The 19,989-nt window shown below is 42.5% G+C and overlaps 1 protein-coding gene across 3 annotated transcripts; it reads left to right on the top strand.

Moving 5' to 3' along the window:
- Positions 1-430: 430 nt before the first annotated feature.
- mlxip (MLX interacting protein) lies at positions 431-13,352 on the top strand. Of its 3 annotated transcripts, none has more exons than XM_084552252.1 (17): positions 431-999; positions 4,930-5,036; positions 5,318-5,403; positions 5,599-5,688; positions 5,835-5,876; positions 6,657-6,828; positions 7,021-7,110; positions 7,284-7,378; positions 8,381-8,957; positions 9,230-9,336; positions 9,432-9,543; positions 9,645-9,754; positions 9,948-10,055; positions 10,155-10,282; positions 10,393-10,516; positions 11,150-11,279; positions 12,675-13,352. In XM_084552252.1, the coding sequence occupies exons 1-17, from the start codon at positions 680-682 to the stop codon at positions 12,779-12,781; spliced, it is 2,505 nt and encodes an 834-aa protein (XP_084408378.1). In that variant the 5' UTR covers positions 431-679; the 3' UTR covers positions 12,782-13,352. The 3 variants fall into 3 exon arrangements, with proteins under 3 accessions (XP_084408378.1, XP_084408377.1, XP_084408376.1); XM_084552251.1 differs by having other exon boundaries at positions 6,588-6,828; positions 9,242-9,336; XM_084552250.1 differs by having other exon boundaries at positions 6,588-6,828.
- Positions 13,353-19,989: the final 6,637 nt, after the last annotated feature.

Raw genomic sequence — 19,989 nt, 5'->3', positions numbered from 1 at the left:
CTTGGCCTTTACTTCAGCATGAGACTCTGTTTTTTCTGCTTTTGTTTAGTGCTTTTATTATTTTTATTGTTTTATTGTTTTTATTAATAGCTTGTCTCACCAATGTACAGCACTTTGTTTCAGCTGTGGTTGTTTTTAAAGTGCTCTATAAATAAAGTTGAGTTGAGATGTATCGCTACAATACCAGTACAGTTCAATAACTCTACAGACCACAGCATGTCTGAAATTACACCTAATGTGCCTAATGAAGTGGCAAGTGAGTGTACATTAAGTTTAAATTTGTTGTCAGCACCTGGAAACATGCGTGGCCTGTGATCGACCTGTCGCTCCAGTTTATTTTGAGTCGTCTGGTGGGTGGGGCTCTGACTCCGACCAATCAGAGGCGCCTCTACACAGGAACTTCCTGCTCCGGACAGAGAGGAGTGTTTCTCGTCAGCTGGTCCTGCGACTCGTAGCTACGTCAACTGTAGCGAGACAACAAGTTAACTTGGACCATTAAACTACGACAGAGAGCTTTAAAATGAGTCGAGCGAGAGCTCCGACTCCACGGCAGGAGGTTTGCAAACTTTAACAGTCAAACCCACGTTTTTCCAGCGCCGCTCGCGAGCCTAAAGAAATGACAGTTGTATTGTCCTAGCTTGTTGGCTAACGTTAGCTATTTGTCTGGTGAGTTACCGACATGTCTACTATTGAGATGTCTCTGCAGAAATACCGTCGCCCACCGGCGACTATAAAGCAGGAGCAGGACGACGACTCGGACGCGGAGGAGACTCACCTGGGGCTGAGGAGGGTAGACGGGCTGGAGTCCCAAATCATCCACAGCGGACACTTCATGGTGTCCTCGCCCCACATCGAGCACCCCCCGAAGAAAGGCTACGACTTCGACACTGTCAACAAACAGACCTGTCAGACATATCACTTTGGCAAGGCGAGCACGTCGCACCTCTCCATAGACGCGTCACTGACCAAGCTCTTTGAGTGCATGACTCTTGCCTACAGGTGAGTTATGACACGTCTGACCTGCGCGCTCATTTACACGTTATCCGTCCACGCAGCTCACCGTGAGCTCTCCTGCTGTCCAGATGGGCGCAGGCAGGCGTGGGGCACACTGTGAAAGTGCAGTCACGAGTCTCCTCTTCGTGTGACTTCCTGCTTGACCACTCATGATCTGTAGTGGGTTTAGTGGAGCAGTGGAAGTAGCCTTATTTACAAAGAGAAAGAGAAAGAAAAATAAACCGTCCCTTGTAAGGTATATATTATGGTATGTGATTTTATCAGGTTGTGCACTGGCACTCTTTTATCTGTGCAGCTGATCAAGGTGGAACCCATTTAAACATACACTCACTTGCCAGTTCACTTGGTACACTGGTAAACATCTAATAAAACAGCCCTGCAGTAAATCTTAACTTTGTGAAGGTTATAGTGTTCAGTATTTGTTTACAATAACTAAGAGAGCTGTTGTTTGGTTTGTTTATTGTGGAGGCTGTGGTTCGTAGTTGCATTGAATTGTGCTGTTTTGTACCGACACATGTTTCTATTATTTCGTCAATCCCATTTTAGTCAGAGGACTAGGCTAAAAAACAGAAACCCTTTTGTGTTTAATGCAGTCCAGTTTAACAGCACTGCCGATTGCATCCATTGCAAGTCATGACGGAGGATCTAGAGCAGGACTGTTGCATCAGGATGTATTTGTTTTCACTAGCGTGCCTAATGTTTTGGCAATAGAGAGTATATTTTGTATATGGCGTGTTCAAGAAAAAGACAAAAGGCCTTTTTGATTATTGTGCAAATCGAGCTCAGTCTCAGGAAGCGATCAGTTTAAACAAACAGTCGAAGAAATTTTGGTTTTGGGCCAAAATAAGCTGCCTGGAGAACTTCAGCAAGGAGTGGCGCAACCTTTCTTTTTATGAGAGGAGAACCAAATAATTGATAGTTCTTGGCAAACACCGGCAGGTACAGTTCCTCCTTTGTGGGAACAAGGGTGGAACGGCGCCAACAGAGTCATCACGACTTGTAAATTGCATAATGTTCTTGCTGAGCTGCTGATAAGTGGTTAAACACCTTTTGTTGTCCCAGAGCAAGTAGCTTACCTTCAACTTTGTCCTGGTGCATAAGGTCTAATGATAATATAACAAAATAATAAACTTTATTTGACGTGTACCATGCAGCTCAAACCACTCCACAATAACATGCATTAAAAGAGTTACATTCACAAATATATACCATCAGCCATAACATTATGGCCACTGAGAGGCAAAGTGAATGTTATCTGGTTATCGTGGCAGCTGTCAGTGGGTGGGATACATTAGGCAGCAAGTGAACATTATTTCCTCAAAGATGATTAGAACCAGAAACATGTTGATGACATCAATACAATACGATGACTCTACAGACCACAGCATGCAAAATGAAACCAAACGTGCCTAATAAAATGGCAAGTGGGTGTACATCAAGTTTACCGAAAATGGGCAAGTGAACTTCAGAAGTGGACCACGGGGAGCAATGAAAGAACGGGGCCTGGTCTGATGCAGCGCATTTTCATTTAAAATCATGTGGACGGCCGTGTGCAGATGCAACGCTTATCTGGGGAGCTCAAAGCACCAGGATGATCAATGGGAAGAAGGCGCACCAGTGTGATGCTATGGACAATATATGCTCTGAGACCTTGGGTCCTGCTCTTCTATGTGGATGTTGCTTCAGATCATACCACCTACCTGAGTCCATGCCCTGACAGGTGTGGGCTGTTTTGGTGGCATACGGGGGACCTGCGCAATATTATTAATGTTTTAGCTGATTGGCGTATGAGACCATTCATGGAGTGACAGTGTGTGCATATAAACTGAGTGAAGGGTCAGCATCCTTTCTGTTTCCCTTGCTATAAATAAATCCCCAACTCGCTCTCTGCTATTCCTAGCTTCCAGCATGATTATAAAATTATTCCGTCTGCGAGGTGGTCCGGAAATGACGGTTTATTCTGTCAATGTTATTTGGCGTGTTGTGTGCACAAGCAGCAGGTGGTTTATCTCTACTTATGTGAAACACAGAAAAGCAAGCACTAATTAACGTACGTTGAAGCTGTGCACACAAACACACTGTGTTTGGTGGACTCAGTCCCTGGAGGCTGACGTTTTAGCATAACACGTGTCCTAAAATTGACAGAACTGTTATGGACGCCTCACCTGTCACCTAATGTCACAAGCTGTTGTTTGTAATGGATTCATTGTTGAGCCTAATTTCTGTGACAGCAGATGTGTGGGAAAATGTGCATCGTCATTCTCACGTCACTTGTTTTGTACAAATCATTTGCTCTGTCCCTGCGACTTTAATAGACGTGATTTAAAACGCAGCCCATGATTCTGAAAAGCCAAACCAAAACCAGGATAGCTTGCGTGGCCGTTTTAAAGCAGGTCCTTATAAAAGTCAGATTTTAACGTAGTTCAGTGGAGCCGTGTCTACTTGTGGTTTTTCTGTTTACGGCTGTATTGTTTGCAGCGTTGTTGCCAGCCGCTCAGAGGATTCCCTCTGACTTTGCGAATGGCCCTAAATTGGCAGACTATTTATAGAGCTCCTAGTGTTGTTGTTGTTGTCATTCATTCTATAAAGAGACATGAGGGATATGTTACGCGAAAGAGCCTCAGAGGGAGGATTCTCAGGAAATCATGGTTTCAAACATGAAAGTTACCGTTACTCATGTAAGATGACTAACAGTCATGCTCAGTTATTGGAAACGCTGACATAAGATGTTTTCGAATAAATATCCGATATTGACTGTTTTCTCTCTTTAGCGTCCACAGTCTACATGTCTTTAATATTTTATCGTAACCTGTGATATTTTAACTAACATAGCTTCATGCATTTAAAAGTAAATTGCTGTTTTCCAACTCATTAACATTAAATGATCACCTCTATGATAATTATACATGGGCTACAGGAAAGAGGTTGAATAGATATTTTTTTATATTTCTGTTTGTATTTATAAAGTAATATATATTATATCTGCCAGATTTTTTTATTCAGAACGAGAACATTGGTGGAGTTTCAGTGCTCCCATGTACGTACTCATTACAACACACAAGACTCGTAGAGCAAACACTGAAATGATGACAGGACAAGGACAGGACCTGACAGGAAAGACAGGCTGTAAAAGAAGTGGGACAGGAAGGATGGAAAGAGGGAAACTGTCGGCTAATCCGTTTGGGTTGTGATAAACAGTGATCTCTCGCAGCGTGCTTTGAGTCCACAAATGTCCAGTCTGTTAAGCGGCGGCTCTGCTATTTATTACTGCCTGTTTGACTCTCCAGTGTATAAAAATAATTGGCGATGCTCACTGATACTGAACAGACTCATTCATGTAATGTTCTCGAGTTCCTCCGACGCCTTATAGACTACGTAGCACAGTTGTGTGATGTCCCTTCTCGGTTTCTGTGACTTCTCGTGTCCATATCAGAGTTGTAACCACTGATACGTCCACTGTTTGCTTTGCATGTTTTATTTCTTGATGTGCTGGTGCTTGTCAAGGTGACCTGTACCTTTTTAAATCTTGGATTGCAGTTTGTCTGCTGTCTATGTTGCGGGTAAAGTGTGTGTATAGTTTATTTCAATGCTTACACATGTTTAATTGACTCCTATATATACTCTGTTTTCTGACATTTTACTGAGCAATGGACACTGACTCAGTGGCACAGACGTCACTATTCGGTATTAAGGCTTGGGGACAAATTTCAGTATTGATGTCAAAACTGCATTTGTGAGGTGACATTTCTTCCTGCAGGTGTCAAGGGTTTAAAGCTGTGCAGAACAGATTTGTGATCAAACAAAAGTCCGTTGTAGAGCTATTGTTTGATTATTGTTGAGATTGCGGCGATTTGCTTATATAACTTAAACTATTTGAATGTGATAAATCACTTGATAAATGTCTTGTCCTTTCAGTGGCAAGCTAGTGTCTCCCAAATGGAAGGACTTCAAAGGTCTAAAGCTGCTTTGGAGAGACAAGATTCGCCTCAACAACGCCATATGGAGAGCCTGGTATATGCAATGTAAGAGCGCCGCATGGTCTTTCATTTGGTTTCCATAGAGTGTACACTGCATTGTTTGGTATTTAATTAAGGTGAGTTGAATATAAACTGGCTGGAGTTTTTTATGAGCAGCCCTTTGACCGTTGAGTTGAATCTGTTTGTGTTTTCAGGGTCTGGTGAAGCTTCAGTCTGCATGATGTTCAGTTTTATAAATTACACTTTTATAAATGTCCCTTGCTGGGGAAAAATAAACAAGGAACTGTGTGTTTCAACAAGCAGTGACTTTAGTTTTCTACCTACAGATGTGGAAAGGAGGGAGAATCCTGTTTGTCATTTTGTGACACCCCTGGATGGAAGTATGGACATGGATGTCCATCGTCCTGCAGAGGTGACCATAGAAAAGTGTGATCACTGAGACATGTAACAGTCATTAACAAGGATTTTGTTGTTGGTTTTCATATTTCGGTGTTGTCTCTCAAATACTTTTCCTTTAGTTTTATGTTTCCTTTGCCACTTCCTTTCTTTGTGCTGTGTGCTGGGTATGGACTTTTATTGAGTTCCCGTCTCCCTCTTTCTTCTGCAGGCCGTTGCCACGGAGGGGAAATGCTGGAAAAGAAGAATTGAAATTGTCATAAGAGAATATCACAAGTGGAGGACATACTTTAAGAAAAGGGTACAGTTTTATCAATTGTTCTTACAAATTCACAGTGATATTTTAGTTTTTGTCAGTAGTTTGTCGACAAAATCCTGTGTCTTTATTTGATTTGATCATAAAGCTTGAATGTGTATCTAATGTAGCTCACACTAATTCTTTTATAGCTACAAAGGCACAAGGACGATGACCTTTCAAGCTTACTTAAGGTACGCGATCTGAAGCTGTTTGTGTCTACATGATTATTACTGTCAGCATCTGTTCAATCAGATGTTAATACTCATGAAAATAACCCGTGCTAACCCGGTCACAGTCAGAATATCTTTATGCTTTTTAATAGATTGGTTTCACTATTGCACACTATATTGCAAGTACTTTTGTCCACTTACACCTAATCTTGTAAGTGGACAAAAGCTGTGATGACTCTAAGCCCTAGCTTGTAATTGTACATTATATACACACAGCACTGTGCAAAGGTTTCATGCACGATGAATAAAGCCAGAAGAATAGTTTTTATGAATAGAATTTATCAAACTGTGTAAAACCTACCCTTTTGAAACGGCACTTTAAGCCTCTGCGCAGTTTAGTTTTTTCCAAGCATCTCAGAGAACTCACTAGAGTTCCTCTGTGAGTGTCTTCTGTCTCTTTATATAATCCCAGCCTGGGTGGGTGATGTTGAGATCAGGGCTGTGTGGAGATCAACTTCTGTCTGTTGCAGGACAGCAGCTGTATGTTTGAGTTGTTGCTCCACTCTGCAAAATGAATTCTTAAAACCTTTGCACGGTGCTGTGCATGTACATAAAGAATTATTCCAAGACCTAGTGCATGACTTAAATTAGAGTCATCCCTTATTGGCCGTACACAACACTGCATGCGTTTGTCATTAACTGGCTTGCTGGTTACATTTTGAATACTCAAAGGGGCCAGAGGAGCAGTTTTCGCTGTTTGGGGAAGTCTCTCCAGACATGCTCCGTGTCTCCTTTTATCAGGATGAAGAGACTGCAGTGCGCCGCGGGTCTCGTAAGCATTATGAAGCACCTGCCCCCATGGAGATGGACCCCCTCTTTGACATGGATGTTCTGATGTCTGAGTTTTCAGACACATTGTTCTCTACGTTGGCCTCGCACCAGCCCATACCCTGGCCCAATCCCAGGGAAATTGGTGAGAAAAGAAAGGATATATCATGAAACCAGCAGAATATATATGTATATGAGTATATGTGATGCCTCTTTAAATTATGTAGCATCTCTGTGTAATCAGTTTAGGCTGTAATCAGTTTATTAAATTACGTATCTGTCAAAATACCATAATGTTGTCCCCTCTGCTCTCTACACGATTTTCCATCTTCAACAGCTCATGCAGGGAATGCAGACATGATCCAACCAGGACTCATCCCCTTGCAGCCCAACCTAGACTTCATGGACTCCTTTGATCCACTGCAAGGTAGCAGCAAGGCACCACCCATAGCTGCAACAGCACTACACACAAACTAATAGTTCACACTGTCCAGGAAATCAAGCGCACATGTTCTAGTAACTCTACTACAGCAGATGGCTTAGCCTAAAACGTAGTGTGGTATTACTAACCTCCGGCTAACATAGAGACTCTTGTTCCAGACTTATTTCACAGCCTCCGTCAGCCCGTCTTCCCCTCTGTTTCTCCCACTGCATCATCTGTCACTCCACTACCCAGCAGCAGTACTCAGTCACAGGTAAACACCGACTCAAGGCTCAGTCCCTAACACACACCACCATCAGGACAGTTTGTGAAGGGAGAATTTTTTATTATTTTGACAGTTTTCACCACATCCTCTGCCACCTTTCTTTCTTAGTGTAGTTACACAAAATATGTAACCTAATAATATTACTAAACTGGATTTGTATAGAACTTTTTATTCACGACTCGCACAAAGTGATTAACATTAATTGTATATTCCTTTATGGATACTTTACTAAACAAATATGGCTAAATATCTCATGCCGTTGTCTACCTTGAAGCTTCCCAGTAGTCATTTATTTAGCCATATTTTGGTGAAAGTATGTTTCAGAGCTCCTGTTGGAGCTGCAAGTGTTTTACCGTATAGGTCCCTGACCTGGCATTTTGGCACAGAAACTTACCATGCCAATGATAATGTTGTATACACAACACACACTTTGATTATTTTGGGTCACCACCCAGGTTTACCTTGGACATTCGATTAATAAAAGATCACAAGAAGTAGTACACACACCTCTGCAAGCTACTGGATATATTAGGTGGTTTATAGATTAATAAATCAGGCATTAAATATGTATTTGCCCCAGATGAATCATTGGCAGTAAACATATGCTTAAAACTTAAGATATATCGATATTGCATCTGCTTGAATTTGGTGGATTTAAAGTATAAATACAGCTGGCTTTGTCACCCTCTCGTTTAATAATGAGAAACACAGAAAACTGATGACACCACCTCTGACTTTGCTAACGTGTAAAGAAAACATTAAAAGATGTAGAGTATCTAGTAAGACAGCCTGTTTACTGTCAAAATTACTGTCAATTTCCCTGCGGGAACCTCCCAAAGGGATCAATAAAGTTGTCTATTTATCGATCTAAAATCCTAAACACCACCAAACTGAAACGTTCCTGCTGCCATGTGTCTGTTCTGTATCACGCTGCACTATAAGACATAACTAAGTGTGTTTGTTTCCCACCCTTTTCTCATCCCTTGCCAGGCTCAGTTAATGCCCTCCATGCAGCTTTCAACCAACCACATCACTCCCTCTGGCCCCCTGTCCATCCCCTCTCAAATGGCCAGTCAGACCACTCCAACAGGTGGCGTCGGTGATGCTTCCTTTGTACAAAACTACATGCCCCTGTTTTCTGAACAGGTGGCAGCCAGTGATCAAGCAGTAGTTTCCTCTCAGCCACTATCACACGACCCTCTGGTGCAGTGCCTTTCGGGTCAGGACATGGTCTCGGCAGCATCCATGGTTCCCTCCCCCTTAGAGAGCACCTCGGCACTGGATGAGGCTGTCGCACCGTCTGTGATCACACACACAGCCTCCTCTACCGTCAGCGACACAGTCACCACCTTCACTCACAGCTCAGACTATAGCTCCATAAACACCCAACCGCCACCTCTTCCTTCCCAACTTCAGCCCTTGGCTCCGTTGCCCACCACGCCTGTCCAGCACCCTCAGACCTTTGCTCTGCCTCGCCCCTTTCCGTCATCCAGTGCCAACAAAACCCGGCCCATGCAAAGGATTGCTCCCGCGAACACCCTTCCCTCCTCCCACCTCATCCTCACAGGTGTGTAATTGATTTATTTTTTATTATTATATAAGAAAGAAAATGTTGAGTGTCATTTGATTGCCACAAGACAGCGCTCAAGCCTTACTAGTTCAGTCATGCTGATTGATCGTGATAGTGATGTACACGTCTGAACCACAGTAGCTTCAACCGCTGACAAAGTGGAATTAGCAAGTGTACTATATTTGGAGGCACTTTGAAAATACTTTTCTGGCCATATGTCAAAAATGAGGAACTAATTTATGAGCGTGCGTCCACATAAATCTTCTCAGCCCCTTTCCCAGGTCACGCCAATGCTGTGATTGTCACGCCGACGCCCCTGAAAGCAGATGTGGTCTCTAATACTAGTATGGTCATCGCGCCTTCTCATCTTGGAGCGGTATGTTTCCAGTGTCATCCTCGCTATTACTTTGTTAAGCGTAAAAAGGAAATGTGTCGCATCCCATTTTACACATTATCTTCACTGTATCTCAGCCTCCCGGATTTCACGTGTTGCCTCAGACGCAGAAGTCTCCCCAGCCGATCGCGCTCAAAGAAAAGACGTATTCTTCCAGCCGCAAAAATCAGAAAGCTTCCTCTACAGCTGGTGAGAATTCACCCTGACCAGAAAGCATGTCGAACCTAGAAGCCCATTACCTCTTAAAAAAAAAATATATATATATATATATATGTTGTCTTTCTTTTCAGTTCACAGTCAGCCAGGATCTGGTCAAGGATCGCCATGTGGGTTAGATCAAGTTCCTAGTCCCCAGTCAATAATCAGTAGCACAGCTCTGATAAAGAATGAGCACAATCAGGTTGGTGTGTGGATTATCTTAAAGGATTATCTTATAAACATTGTCGTTTGAATGTCACAGGTCATAGCTGATGTTTCAATGAAAACGACCGTTGAAAGAAAACTTCAAATCCCAGAGAAATGACACTGATGGGAACATTTCTCTGTTTTTTTTAATTAAATAATCCTCTGTGTCACATTTCCACTCATGACAGGGCCGAAGGACAACGCACATATCCGCTGAGCAGAAGAGACGCTCAAACATCAATATTGGCTTTAAGACACTCTGTAACCTGGTTCCCACCCTAAAGTCACAATCAAATGTAAGTCTGTGTACTTGTCTGTGTCCATAATAGATTGTAGATGCATTTATGCAAAGTGTGATAGTGAATTTGATATCCTGCTGTATTTTGTGCATGTAGATCAGTAATGCGGTCACACTTCAGAAGACAGTGGAGCACATTGGAAAGCTCCAGCAGGAGAGGCAGCAGATTCAGGAAGAGGTCAAGAGACTACGAGAGGAGATAGAGGAGCTCAACACTTCCATTAAGTAGGTTAAAACATCATATATATATATATATCACTCCTCTCATTATGTACGCACAATTTCCACTAAAACTGTCAACTCTTTCTGTGATCTCTCTCTTCTCTCGACCAAAGCTTTTGTCAGGAGCAGCTGCCTGCGACAGGAGTACCCGTGAGGCGGCATCGCGTCGACCACATGCAAGGGAAGTTCAACGAATACGTGAAGAACCGCACTCTTCAGGACTGGAAGTTCTGGATTGTATCCTTCAACGAGAGAGCTCTTGCATCATTAGCTTGCTTATTACAAAACACAGGTGTACAAAGTGTGGTTTGTTCATGTCTGCGCTACAGCGAATGCAGAGATAATATAGAAAAGGTCACGCAGCTGAATCATAGTGAACTCAAACTGAGCAGGCCGGGTCGTCTCCTCCGGTGACTGGCTTTCCTCTAGGGGCCATTGGAGCTATATGTTGTGCGGCTTGCAGTTCAGTAAGGAGAGATCAAGTGGGAATGGTGTCATGGGGCTGAATCCCAGACAAAGGAAAGTGGGGACAGGAGCCCTAGAATACAGACGCTGTTGGTGGTGGAGGAGCAGATGAAGTTAGGAGGTGGATGAAGGATTACTACCAGGAAAGAGGTGGAGATGGGGAGGCGGAGGGTTGCACGACAAATGGCCTGAAAGCAGAGTGGCAGATTTACAATGAATTCAAAGCAAGTGATTGTGACAATGTGGGAAAGTGGAAGAGCGCTGCATCGTGATAACTGCTTTTATTTCTTATTCCTTCACCGAAGGATTAATATTTAGCGTTTGTTACTCAAACAGTAGACCCAAGAGAATTGTGTTTGTGTCACCTTGCAGCACGATTGATTCTTGACTCGTCGCGCATTTTAGTTCAGCATCATCATCAAACCTCTCTTCGAGTCATTCAACGGGATGGTGTCAACCGCGAGCAGAGCAGAGCTGTGTCAGACGACGCTTCAGTGGCTCGATCGACACTGCTCCCTTCCGGCGCTCAGGCCCAGTAAGTAAAGCGCAGGCTTTTCTTGAAAACACACACGAGGGCTGACGCATAGATGAAAAGGGATTGTACGTGAACGCTCCACTTACTCTATCTGCAACAAAATGGATCAGCAGTTTTGGATTTTTTGGCAGTCCCCATTAGGCTTCCTTCCAGCTGCAGGGTGTTATCAGTATTTCATTTACTCATCACTTTCTGCCTTTTATCTGTCACTATCTGTGTTTTCTTGCCTTTTTCCTGTGTTCAGCCTTCACACAACCGGAAATTAAACAATGCTTCTAATGATTTTAATAATACACACAATCACTCCAGCAGTAACGATCACACTTTCCAGTGATAACTTTTTTTTCACCTCCCACTGGGTCGGAGTGGTAGACCTTCCTTCCTAAGCCTGACTTAAGCGATTTGTGGATCTGATAGTATAAGGTGACGTCAGAAGATTGCTATCATTCAGTCACAGTTTAAGCTCATTGGAAGGCGGGCCTGTGCCTCTGCAGAAACCCGTGAAGAATAAAGGTTATCACTCCAGCTTTTTATTCCATGTGAAGTGGGGCTCTCCCCTCAAATTCAGTGAGTCAAATCTGTCAGCGTGTCCGGCAGGGAAATCCAAAAAATCCCCAATGTCATCGAGTCCTTGCGCTTCGTGGTAAAGCATGGAGTATCCGACGGAGCAGGTGTTGAAAAGTTAAATAAAAAACTAGCATCCGTTCGCTGCATCTTCTTTTAATATAAGTGCAATGAAATCATCAAAAAATAAATAAAAATTCCGGTGTTGAGGCACAAACTCACTAAGGTTTAACACAAGACTGAGTCCATCGGTTCCACAGAGAGTCGTTACGCTCATTGTTTCATGGCTTTAGCTGCTCTGCTTTAAGTCCCACAGCTACTGTTTTTTTTTTTTTTCATTGTTGTAATCAACCCCGCTTTTAGATACATAGAGAAAGGGCACTCAATATAAAATACCCAACCCCAGAAAAATGACTCCACATAACTGAGCCTTTGTTGGCCTGCATGTATGTCTGCTCACCGCCAACCAGAGACCTCCTACCCTTTGTCATCTCCCCATTCCCTTTGTTACTGTCCCTAGGTTAGAAAAAGATGCAGAGGTCCACAGAAAAACATTGAAAACCTGTAATAATAGAGTTTCTGCAACAATACTTACATTGGCAAACGCTGGAAAAACCACTAACTTTCATATTAAATCAGAAGGCCAACTAACATAAGGGTCAGGTCCCTGTTGTACATCTGACTTTGGAACCCTTTTTCGGATCTGACTGCTCTGCATTCACTTGATTCAGGTTCAAGGCGATACAAAATCAAGCAGTTAATATATGATCCTTGGTAAGACAGTGGGCTGCAGAAGTTATGGTTATTCATTTTTGGTTTCTTGTTTTTCAGTGGTGCTGAGTACCCTTCGCCAGCTGAGCACAACCACGTCCATTCTCACGAATCCGTCCCTGCTTCCCGAAGAAGCCATCCAGGCCGTCACACACGCAGATCTTTAGTCTCGCTCTCAGGAGCAGCTGAGGTCACCCAAAAGCCCAACGGACTTTTTTTTTAACAGGGGAGGGGGGGAACAAATCACTAGTTTTCCTTAAAGCCATTCAGCAAGAAAGATCACCAAGTCTTCCACAGATCCACGAATAAAGTAGATAAATGCAGTCTTTGACAGGTATGCATTTGGTCTGTCGTACGTTGATTCTTCGCAGGAAGCGCGCGCCGAGCCCAGCGATGGCGCAAAAATGGCTTCTGTCACATTACGTTGGATTAACTACTGCTACCACCTTCGTCTTCTTCAGGTGACAATCTCCTAATACCCTTCGGAGGCTGGTACTTGTGGTTTATCTCCCGAACAACAACAATATATATTTAATTGTAAATGACGTTTATGATGCAAAGACACGACATTGTGTTTAAAAGGGAAATACTGAGTGAATGTTAATTTTGTGTCCTCTCTTGGATGTATAAAGTGTGTGGATATGACTTTTTATTTTTTGTTTTTTTCACCTGGTGATGACATTAATGGTGGATGTTTCTAAGGCTATCTGGAAAGAAGTTTTATTTTGGGGGGGGGGGGGGGGGAGTGCAATCCCCTGCACTCCCTCCAGGGTGCAGGGGATTGCCTGAAACATGGTCGTGTTTAAGACTCGTGGGTCGGACTATGTCTAATCAATACCAGAAGGATGAGAGCTATTTTCTTCATTTACTCAGGTGAATGTTTTTTTCTTTGTTTTTTGTTGCTGTTGTTGTTGTTTGCCAGTTAACAGTAGTGGTTTCCTGGTGGTTTTTTTTCCGTCCATGCTGAACCTCTGCCTGCATACTGTTGAGTTTAACTGCAAAATACAGTCATCTTAGATCTGTTACACACATGGGTTTCTACAGGGCAGGTGACAGCATGATGGAGCGATATTACTTACAGCCCTCATAGGGAGCATACCTGAAATTATCAGTACAGATTATACATATTATATATACGATATTCACATGTACAGTGTTACAAGATCAATAGGGGTCTTTTCTGTTCTGTGTTAGTCACTCAGGGCTACGCTAATTACTTTCAACTCATTTAATGAACAAATCAAGCCAGGTTCCTTCTCAGCAGGGAGACGCGTTTGTTAGGGTACAGGTCACACTAATTTATAGGATGTCGCAGAGGAAGACGCAGAAACACACAAAAAGCCATGACGGAGACCAGTTCATCCAGACGTGATGTTGGACGGAACACTCCGCTCTGTTGACAGCTTGAGAATGAGACACCGTGCAGGTGGTGGTTGGCTTGTTTGGCACACATCAGCCTTAAGGTCAAAGTGCCCTTACCTGTGATCATCGCAGGCTGATTTGTCTTTTGTTATTATTGTTATTATTATTATTATTATTATTATTATTTGAGGTTAAGCACTCCTCAGGCAGATGTTGATTTTATGACATTTTTGCTTTCTTTTTTGCAGAACAGCTGAGTTTACGGTAATAAAATGCACCATTTTTATTTGACGAATGTGCATTTTTTTTAAAAATTTCTTTGCTGCGTGCGCTGTTTTTATTTTGGTTTGCAGGTTTCTTTTAATGGGAGGCTTTCCTTTTCTACATTGTGATTTACTTGTCGGTGTATAGGCTGCTCAAATTACCAAAATTGAGACAGAAAAAACAGTCGTTAAAAGAATTACAATTACAATTTTGCAACCTTATGTACTGTTGCAAATCAGAGTTTAATGCACCTCTGAGTGCAGCTGTGGCTTTAACTGCTTCAGAGATAGGCAGCATGAAAAAGCAGTGGTGTTCCCAACAGCTCGGCATTCGACATTTCATGATTTCATTATTTTTTCCCCTACTCTCATCCAGTGATTTTACCACGTTTGTCATACCAGGGTAGGATTTCTAACTTTTGTTGGCTGTTCCTTTGAGTGTGGTTTTTACCAGATGATGTCCGACAGCAAGCCTACATCAGATCTGCCTTTATTGATTCTCCCCACATTAAGGATTTTGTTTGTTTTAAGAAAGAAATATATTTTCTTATGCTGCATATGAGTGTTTTGTGTTTTTGTTCTCTTCCTAAGTTCCCAAATGTCTACATGTAACATGTAGGCTGATGTTTTAAAAATGCCTTAACTGATTCTGAATCACAATAAATGCAACAAAGATGATGTCTTTTCACTTTATTTTCATTAAATAAATATATAAAAGTTTACTTCCTGAAACATAGAAAACGTATATAAATAAATAACTTAAGTGTTGCTTAAAATAAATAAATAGAATATTCATACAACGTTATGTTAAAACTTTGTTTTCTCGAGCCTTTTTTGCAGATGCTCCAGCAGAATCTTGGTCTCCATGGCATTGTCAGATACATTTTTAGACAGAGGTAGACTACAGTTTGGCGGGTGTGTAGTTAACTTTGCAAAGTGCATAATGGCCTCGGCGATCGCCGTCAGGTTTTGTTCCAGCATAGGGAGCTTTTCGGAAAGGTGAATCAGGCAGGGGATGTAGTCCTGGATGGTGAGCACCTCCGTCTTGGTCAGGGACACACGGGAATTGTTATGGGAATCGTCAGGGACAGTGTGTGCCTGCAGGAGAGAAATTGGTAGGTGTCAGAAGGGAAATATGAAAGCCCAGTTATTTTCTTTGATGTCAAACAAAAGGAATAGCCCAAGTCCACCATTATCCCTCAAACCCCAACAACCAAAACACAGTTACTCTAGGCTTGGGTTTACAGTAGAAAAAAAAAATTTAATAGCCAGCTTTGGAAGACTAATATTTATTTACTGATATTTGCACTTAAAACTACAACAAGTTTATCAATCCTGCTTTATCCTGCTTTGCTGCATAACTTGTCTATCTTCCACTAAAGGCTAAATCACCCCTAATGCCAGTGAAAGCACCCTGGAAAGCTGACAAAAATCATAACATAGTCATAAACATCTGTGTGATAAACAACTGCTGAGTTCACAACTTTCCATTTGAGCTAACGTGAGTACCGGGCTACTTACTAAATCGTCCAGTGCGCGCTTGATCACCTCCTGTGTGTCCTTAAGCACCTCCTTGTCCCTCTGTGTTTCCTCAGACGTCTTCTGTGTTGCTGGGCCAGTAGGTGCGCAGTGTGATCGTGCAATGAGCAGGCACAGACAGACGATGACTGCAGCAGAAACGTAAAAGTGGAGATGAATTAGACTGAAACACACACACACACACACACACACACACACAAGCACAGAGGGCTGAGCTTCAATCTTTACTAGAGAGTTTCAGTGTTGCGCAACTTTGCCCGCATCTGATGGACCTGTGGTGGGACCGGCTGTTTTAAAAACAGAAGCAGGGCTGTGATCTGCACATCAGCCCCCACCAACATGTCATGCACACAGTGCCTTGCCTACTTTACTGTACCACAATAATAATTAATTACTTTTTTTGCTTTGATATTACACAGTGTAAAAACATTTGGTTGACTGATTGTCATCAGCCTGCTTGCATCTTCTTGTCTCTCTGGTTTGGTTATCTTCCTCTCTATCCTCCTGCCTCAACCTCTGTGCTCTGTCAGCTTTTTTTTTCTTTTCTTTCTCAGATATACCAAACCCTGATGACTAAGAACCTCCAGAGACATAATGACAAAAAACTAAAACAGAGTATTACTCCCAACTAGAGGCAAACATTGATCCATTTAACAATTTAAACTGAATATTGGGCTGGTGCGGGTCCCTGACATAAGACTGATGAATTTCTCTCACATTCATTTTTATGCAAATATGCATGAGCAGAAACTTTAAATTAAAAAATGATGAAAAAGTAAGCCAACCAGGAAGACCAACCAGTCTTCTCTAATTAAATTAATAAATGATCAGTCAGCTCCTAAGCTGCAGCCTGCAGACTAGAGGCTCAGAGGCACCCAACATCAGGTAACGTCTTTGACACGACTTAGAGAACAAATGCGCACAGGCAGACCCTTTTAAGGAACAGCCATGACCCCGCGCATCTTTCTGCACTGTTGCCTGCAAGCGTCCCAGGGTGCACGGGTTTTTAAATATGTAGGCTACGACCGTATATTATTATAGTGACTGATTTCAAAGAACACGATTTATCTCGTGAATTGACACGAGTCTAATTGACAAGACGAACGTGTGCGCACCGTGCGTCACGTGACACGTTCAAGCTTGCACTTTTAATAGAGTTGGAAAAATATTACTATAATTAATAATAATTAATCTTAGATTAACGCTTCTGCTTACCGGCACGCAAATCCATGGTAGTGGCAGTAGTCTTTAGTCAACAGCAGACTGTGGTGTGAGTCTTTCTCTGATCCATGTTTGGAGGATCACTTTTATTTGGACTCCTAGATAAAGATCAGATGTTAATATTTTCCTCCGCGTGTGTCTGCCGCAGAAAAGAAAATGATAAAATAAGGACTCAGTTTTACTATTTGGGGGTTCCCTCTGAGGAATCTCTGGTTCAGAAAAAACCTACACGTCCGGTAAAGTGCCTACAAGCAGGCCAGATTAGATCTGCGTTTAAAACTGACTGTGTTACCTCAAGTAGACGGAAAAGCAGATGGTATTTTTTTATTTTTTTTGCTCATGTATGCTGTAAAATGAGATACTGAAGATCTGACCTATATATAGTATGTATCTTGTAATTATCAGTAAAAGTCAACTGCTAATGCAAACAGGAAGATGATCAAATGAAATAAAATGTATTCATTAAAGGTGCCTACTCCTTCAGACTTATGTAAATGATCTTTAATGTTATCTTTAATCTCAGATATTAAGGCAGGCCTAGTTCAAACACATTGCACACACATGTGGAAATGTATGTAAATGATACATACATTTCCACATACACTGCCTGGCCAAAAAAACCCAAAAAAGGTCGCCACCTGGATTTATCTAAGCAAATATGTAGGTAGGAGCCTCTTGTTGGATAACTACTGCATGGGTGATTGTCTTTCAGCTGGAAACAAGTTATTTAACCCCAACTGATGCAATGAGTAGCTTCTCATTTCTTAAACAACCATGACGAAAGACACATCCCGTGGTTGTGGTGAAGATGTTAGTCTGTCTGGCATCACTGACATGCATCAAGCAGAGAAAACATCCAAGGAGATTGCAGAAACTACTAAAATTGGGTTAAGGACTGTCCAACACATTATTAAAAACTACAAGGTTAGTGGGGAACCAGCGTCTCTGAGGATGAAATGTGGTCGGAAAAAAGTTGTACGTTTGGTGAAATCGAATCAAAGAAAAACAACAGTAGAACTCAGGGCTATGTTTAATAGTGAAAGTAAGAGCATTTTCACACGTACAATGAGAAAAGAACTCAAGGGATTGGGACTGAACAGCTGAGTAGTCTTAAGAAAACCACTAATCGTTGAGGCTAACTGGAAAAAAAGGCTTCAGTTTGCTAGGGAGCATAAAGATTGGACTCTGCAGCAATGGAAGAAGGTCATGTGGTCTGATGAGTCCAGATTTACCCTGTTCCAGAGTGATGGGGGCATCAGGGTAAGAAGAGAGGCAGATGAAGTGATGCACCCATCATGCCTAGTGACTCCTGTACAAGCCTGTGGGGGCAGTTCTATGATCTGGGGTTGCTGCAGTTGCTCAGGTCTAGGTTCAGCAACATTATGTGTCCAAAGAATGAGGTCAGCTGACTACCTGAATATACTGAATGACCAGGTTATTCCATCAATGCATTGTTTTCTTACCTGATGGCATATTCCAAGATGACAATGCCAGGATTCATCGGACTCAAATTGTGAAAGAGTGGTTCAGGGAGTGTTACGTGACAGGCAGGGTCAGGGGGCAGAATTGTTTGTGTAGATTCTCTATTCTCTGCCTGCACTGCTGGTTGCGCTATACTTCATTGAGTGAACTTGGTTGTTTAAAACTGTAAGGTTTGTGGAGTGAGTAAGTGTGACTAGTTCTGGAGTACTCTATACATTTTTTTTTTTCAGCCACGTAGCACTTCCTTTGTCTATAAACACTAGAATTTAGGGTTGGTGCCACTTTTGTATTTTTGTTTTGTTTTGTTTTAAGCGTAGCCTCAGTTTTGGACCAGTTTTGTTGTAAGCTTTTTTTTTTTTTGGGTTTATTTGGCACAATCACACCGTCCCACACTCCTCCACAATCTGTATTAGTAGTTTCACTTAGTCAGCCAATAAAACATTTTTTTCTTTCTTAACCACACAGACTCTGGCTCCATTTATTTTGATTGTCGTGTTTATGTCTCCTCGCCCTTAAACCATCTAAGGAGTCATAACCGGGAGCATGAGACATAATTTTCACACATGGATTGGCCACCACAGAGTCCAGACCTTAACCCCGTTGAGAATCTTTGGGATGTGCTGGAGAAGGCTTTGTGCAGTGGTCAGACTCTTCCATCATCAATGCAAGAGCTTGGTGAAAAATTAATGCAGCACTGGATGGAAATAGCCTCACAGCGAGAAGGCCCCGGGTTAGAATCCATGGGCCGACTGGGTCTTTCTGTGTGGAGTTTGCATGTTCTCCCTGTGTACTCCAGCTTCCTCCCACCATCCAAAGACATGCTTGTTAGGTTAATTGGTGGTAAATTGGCCGTAGGTGTGAATGTGAGTGTGAATGGTTGTCTGTCTCTCTGTGTTAGCCCTGCGATAGACTGGCGACCTGCCCTAGGTGCACCCCGCCTCTTGCCCTGTGACAGCTGGGATAGGCTCTAGCACCCCCCTGCGGCCCTTCACAGGAACAAGCAATTACAGAAGATGAATGAATTAATGAATGGATGGAAATAAAATCTTGTGACACTGCAGAAGTTTACCGAAACAACGCCACAGTGAATGCGTGCTGTAATCAAAGCTAATAAAGTGTGACATTGTTGTGGTGACTTTTTCAGTGGCCAGGCAGTGTATTTCAATTACTGTTGACTCAGTGTGAAATTTCGTTTGACCTGCTATTGGCCACTTCCCTTGTGTGAGTTTATCTGCCTGTGTGTGTGGTTTGCATTATTTGAGTGGATCCTCGCCACTTTAAATCCCAGGTTAAAGGCAAGCGCTTGGTTTTAAATTCAGAATTTGGGTTTGGTTTGGGGTTAGGCAGTAGCCTGAAGGAGCAGAGAGCAACCTACACCCGCAGCATGACCACTTAACGTGAAGACGTTAAATGCCCATAGCATTTATCTGATGCCTTATTAGCACCAGACAGGTAGTGGTTAAGATGCTGTGCCATGGTTTTCTAGAGGTTTTTGGTTACCACTGCAT

The sequence above is a fragment of the Chelon labrosus genome (assembly GCF_963514085.1).
Source record: "Chelon labrosus genome assembly, chromosome: 9".
Taxonomy (NCBI): domain Eukaryota; kingdom Metazoa; phylum Chordata; class Actinopteri; order Mugiliformes; family Mugilidae; genus Chelon; species Chelon labrosus.
The sequence above is the reverse complement of the archived record's forward strand: the minus strand, read 5'-3'. Positions and strand labels throughout refer to the sequence as shown.